Raw genomic sequence first — 4,272 nt, 5'->3', positions numbered from 1 at the left:
TCTTTTCAACATCTTAATTCTTTTTTCTCTGAAGCGATTTTCTTTTCTCCCAGAGTTTCCAGCATAAAGTGTGTGGTGTGTGTGTGTGTGTGTGTGTGTGTGTGTGTGTGTACACGCTGAGGAGAGGAAAGGATCCCCACAACACCCTGTTAACTATTTTTCCTTTTGATTACTAGAAGCCTCAGATCACCCGGAGCTCGTTTGAAATGTGGGTTTGTACACGGTTAAAGGAGACAAACAATAAGAGAAATGCACAATTTCATTTCAACAGCAGTTCCTTAGTAGAAAGCACACGCTCCTTGTGGCTCCTAAGTGGCTGTCACTGTCGGTGCCTGACACAGTTATATTCACAACAACAACAACAACAACAAAGTATGCGGAGGAAATTAAATTATATGGAAATCAATAGCGTCTGACTGCTTCAAACAAATGTCTGTCACGGCGATTATTCTCCAGGAACCTATTTATAAACCTTGAAAGAAACAGGTTCTTGCAGCAAAAGACAGCATCTTCTGCGTTTCTATGTTGTTATTTATACTGTATACAGAGGAAAGCGCGGGCATAATTTAACATACAAATACCCAGCTGTATACATTATATAACAGCTTGTTAGACATCCCAGAGTGGAGGTGTGCCTAAGTAATGCGCATATATTCCGGGCTTGCGGGGGAGAGTTTGAGAGAGGGAAAGCACCAAAGGGGTTCTGAGCATCTTGTCTTTCTCCCCCTAAAAGGTGGGTACCCTGAGACAATAGCCAGCCCTTTTGATCTTTCCAGAGCCGCTGTGGGAAAGGTGAGGCGTGCATTGCGCATGCCCGGGTAGCTACAGGTGCATCACCTGCGCTGTCCTTGCTGGTGGTCACTATAAGAGCGGCTCCCAAGCGCCTGTCGCGGCCCGGCGAGCGCGCGCGCGCGCAGACGCACGGCGCCGCGGAGAGAGAGCGCGCGTCAGACAGACTCAGACAGCTGATGCCTGTCAGCGCAGCGGGGCCGGGAGCTCTCGCGAGAGCTCCCAGAACCGGCCGCGAGAAGTGGGGCTCAGGTGTAAGAGGAGTGCATCCCGTCGGCGCGCGGGGCTAGAGCTCTAGGAGAAGTGGGATCGCGAGGCCGGTGCGCGGCGCTCTGCACGGTCAAAGGGAGCGCGGGGCGGCAGCGGCGGCAGCAGAGGAGCAGCAGCAGCCCCCGGCGCGGCCGCCGCCTCCGCGCAGCCAGCACCCGCGGCTGCAGCCTCCGAAGGGAGGCCGGGGGAGCCGGCGTGCGCACTTTCCCGCAGACTTTCGGAGTGTTTGTGGATTTACATGCCAAGCCATCAAGATGATGTCTATGAACAGCAAGCAGCCTCACTTTGCCATGCATCCCACCCTCCCTGAGCACAAGTACCCGTCGCTGCACTCCAGCTCTGAGGCCATCCGGCGGGCCTGCCTGCCCACGCCGCCGGTAAGCGCCCCACGCCCGCGGCCCCGGCCCGCGCGCCTGCCCCCTCCCCGTCTCCGAGACACTGCATGTCGGGTGCTGATGTGCTCCAGGTCCAGGTGCTGGGTTTTGCGGGCAGGGATTTTTAGAGGAATCCCGCTGCGAGGCACGTTTTGTCCAGTGGCGCTTAATGTCGTGTTCCCGTCGCCTCTGCCTCGTGTCGGCGCCTGCGATCAGAGTGGGGAGCGCTGGGGCCATGACTCTCTACTTCCCTCCACTTTTTCTGTTAATTTCACGCCTCGGAAAGGCGGTCTCTGTGCGTGCTCGGGTGCGTGACACGGGTCCCGAGCTGCGAGTTACATTTCCATTTCTTCTTCTTTTCCCCTTCCTTTTTGGTCTCCCACGCCGGTTCCCGGAATGTGTTCTTGTGTCCCCCCTCTCCCCTGAACCTGTCTCTCTCCCCACACTCACGTCCCTTCTCATCTGTCCCTCCCCCCCGTCTCGTCCTCCATGTGCTCCCCATTCCGTCTTTCCCGGCCTCCACTGTCCCCACCCCCGTTGTTGTTATTTTGGTTGCTTTGTGTTTGGTTTGCCCTTTGCTTGTGCTTTCCGGCTTGTGCGTGGTTTTGTTTTGTGTTTTGCTTTTTTTCGTTTGTGGTTTTTTTGGTTGTTTGTTTTTTGTTTTGGTTTGGTTTGTGTCGCCTGCAGCTGCAGAGCAACCTCTTCGCCAGCCTAGACGAAACGCTGCTGGCGCGGGCAGAGGCGCTGGCGGCTGTGGACATCGCCGTGTCCCAGGGCAAGAGCCACCCATTCAAGCCAGACGCCACGTACCACACGATGAACAGCGTGCCATGCACGTCCACGTCCACCGTGCCGCTGGCGCACCACCACCACCACCACCATCACCACCAGGCGCTCGAGCCTGGCGACCTGCTGGACCACATTTCGTCGCCCTCGCTCGCGCTCATGGCCGGCGCGGGTGGCGCGGGCGCGGCGGGCGGCGGCGGCGGCGCCCACGACGGCCCGGGGGGCGGCGGCGGCCCGGGGGGCGGCGGCGGCCCGGGCGGCGGCGGCCCCGGGGGCGGCGGCGGCGGCGGTGGCCCGGGGGGCGGCGGCGGCGGCCCGGGCGGCGGGCTGCTAGGCGGCTCGGCGCACCCGCATCCGCACATGCACGGCCTGGGCCACCTGTCGCACCCGGCGGCGGCGGCCGCCATGAACATGCCGTCGGGTCTGCCGCACCCCGGGCTGGTGGCGGCGGCGGCGCACCACGGCGCGGCGGCTGCGGCGGCTGCGGCGGCGGCGGGGCAGGTGGCGGCGGCCTCAGCGGCTGCGGCCGTGGTGGGCGCGGCGGGCCTGGCGTCCATCTGCGACTCGGACACGGACCCGCGCGAGCTCGAGGCATTCGCCGAGCGTTTCAAGCAGAGGCGCATCAAGCTGGGCGTGACGCAGGCCGACGTGGGCTCGGCGCTGGCCAACCTCAAGATCCCGGGCGTGGGCTCGCTCAGCCAGAGCACCATCTGCAGGTTCGAGTCGCTCACGCTCTCGCACAACAACATGATCGCGCTCAAGCCCATCCTGCAGGCGTGGCTCGAGGAGGCCGAGGGCGCGCAGCGCGAGAAAATGAACAAGCCCGAGCTCTTCAACGGCGGCGAGAAGAAGCGCAAGCGGACTTCCATCGCAGCGCCGGAGAAGCGCTCCCTCGAGGCCTACTTCGCCGTACAACCCCGGCCCTCCTCCGAGAAGATCGCCGCCATCGCCGAGAAACTGGACCTCAAAAAGAACGTGGTGCGGGTGTGGTTTTGCAACCAGAGACAGAAGCAGAAGCGGATGAAATTCTCCGCCACTTACTGATGGGGAGTGGGAGGTGCAGGGCGGGGCAGAGCGGGGAGCTGAAGGGGCTTTTCGGGGCCTTTCCCCGAGCCTGTTTTCCTCTAGATTTGGAGTGTCCGTTATCTTGCTTGCATTTGGGGAGTCCCTCCTAGCGCACTCTCCTCTACCCCCCTCTCTGCTCTCCCTGCCCTTTCTCCTCCCCAGAAAAGAGGACTGTGGTGCTGGGTGTGGATGCGGGAGAGCCAGGCAGGGGAGAAAGAGGGAATATTTGGGTGAGCTGGGAGTCAAGGGAAAGGAAAGCAGAGATTGGAGGAGGGGTTTTGAGGAGCAGATTGGTTCTGGGGTTAGGGTGGGGGGAGACTCGGGAAGTCTAGGGAAATGGACTGTTTTTGACCAGAGACACTTGTCAAAATCTCCTGGGGACCAAGGGACTATGTACAAAAACAAACCTACCAACCACCAAAAACCAGATAAATAAAGACAAACTAAAACAAAACAACAAAAAGAAAAAAAACGCTTTAGAAACTTAACTCTGGGGAACCATGTTCTGCAGCTTCATTACTCCCTAAGGAAAAGAGAAAAAGAGCACCACTATTATTACCACCCACCCCAACCCTACATACATAAAATGAGTTAAAATCGAAAACCAAACAAACCAGAAGGTGAAATTCTGGTAGCAAAGCTAGTTGTTCTGTGTTCACTGTCCCCCGCCCCCCAAGTCTCACTTCCACCCCATCCGTGTCCTCTTTATTTTATTCATTCCAATGAGATTCCTATAGCTGCTCTCCATTGCCAGAAAATGGGGGGGAGGCACAGCAAGGAGAGGGAGGCTATTCAGGAGTCCCACATTTTCGGGTGACCTGGCCTATACTCCTGTGGTCTGGTCATGTCTGATGGGGATATTTAGGGAGAGACACACAATCTGAGCTAAAAGGCAGAATTTAGGGTCTCCGAAATAAATATTTTATTCTAGGATAAACAATTTATCAAGGTTTTTCTCCTTTCATTTTTGCTTATATCTAAGATCTGG

At 58.1% G+C, this 4,272-nt stretch overlaps 1 protein-coding gene across 1 annotated transcript; it reads left to right on the top strand.

Moving 5' to 3' along the window:
- Positions 1-1,034: 1,034 nt before the first annotated feature.
- Positions 1,035-3,393, top strand: POU4F1 (POU class 4 homeobox 1). The gene is made up of 2 exons (XM_047720196.1): positions 1,035-1,436; positions 2,121-3,393. Exons 1-2 carry the CDS (start codon positions 1,314-1,316, stop codon positions 3,261-3,263), a joined length of 1,266 nt encoding a protein of 421 aa, XP_047576152.1. The 5' UTR covers positions 1,035-1,313; the 3' UTR covers positions 3,264-3,393.
- Positions 3,394-4,272: the final 879 nt, after the last annotated feature.

The sequence above is a fragment of the Lutra lutra genome, chromosome 3, assembly GCF_902655055.1.
Source record: "Lutra lutra chromosome 3, mLutLut1.2, whole genome shotgun sequence".
NCBI lineage: Eukaryota > Metazoa > Chordata > Mammalia > Carnivora > Mustelidae > Lutra > Lutra lutra.
Note: the sequence above shows the minus strand (reverse complement) of the source record. Positions and strands in the feature narration are given on the sequence as shown.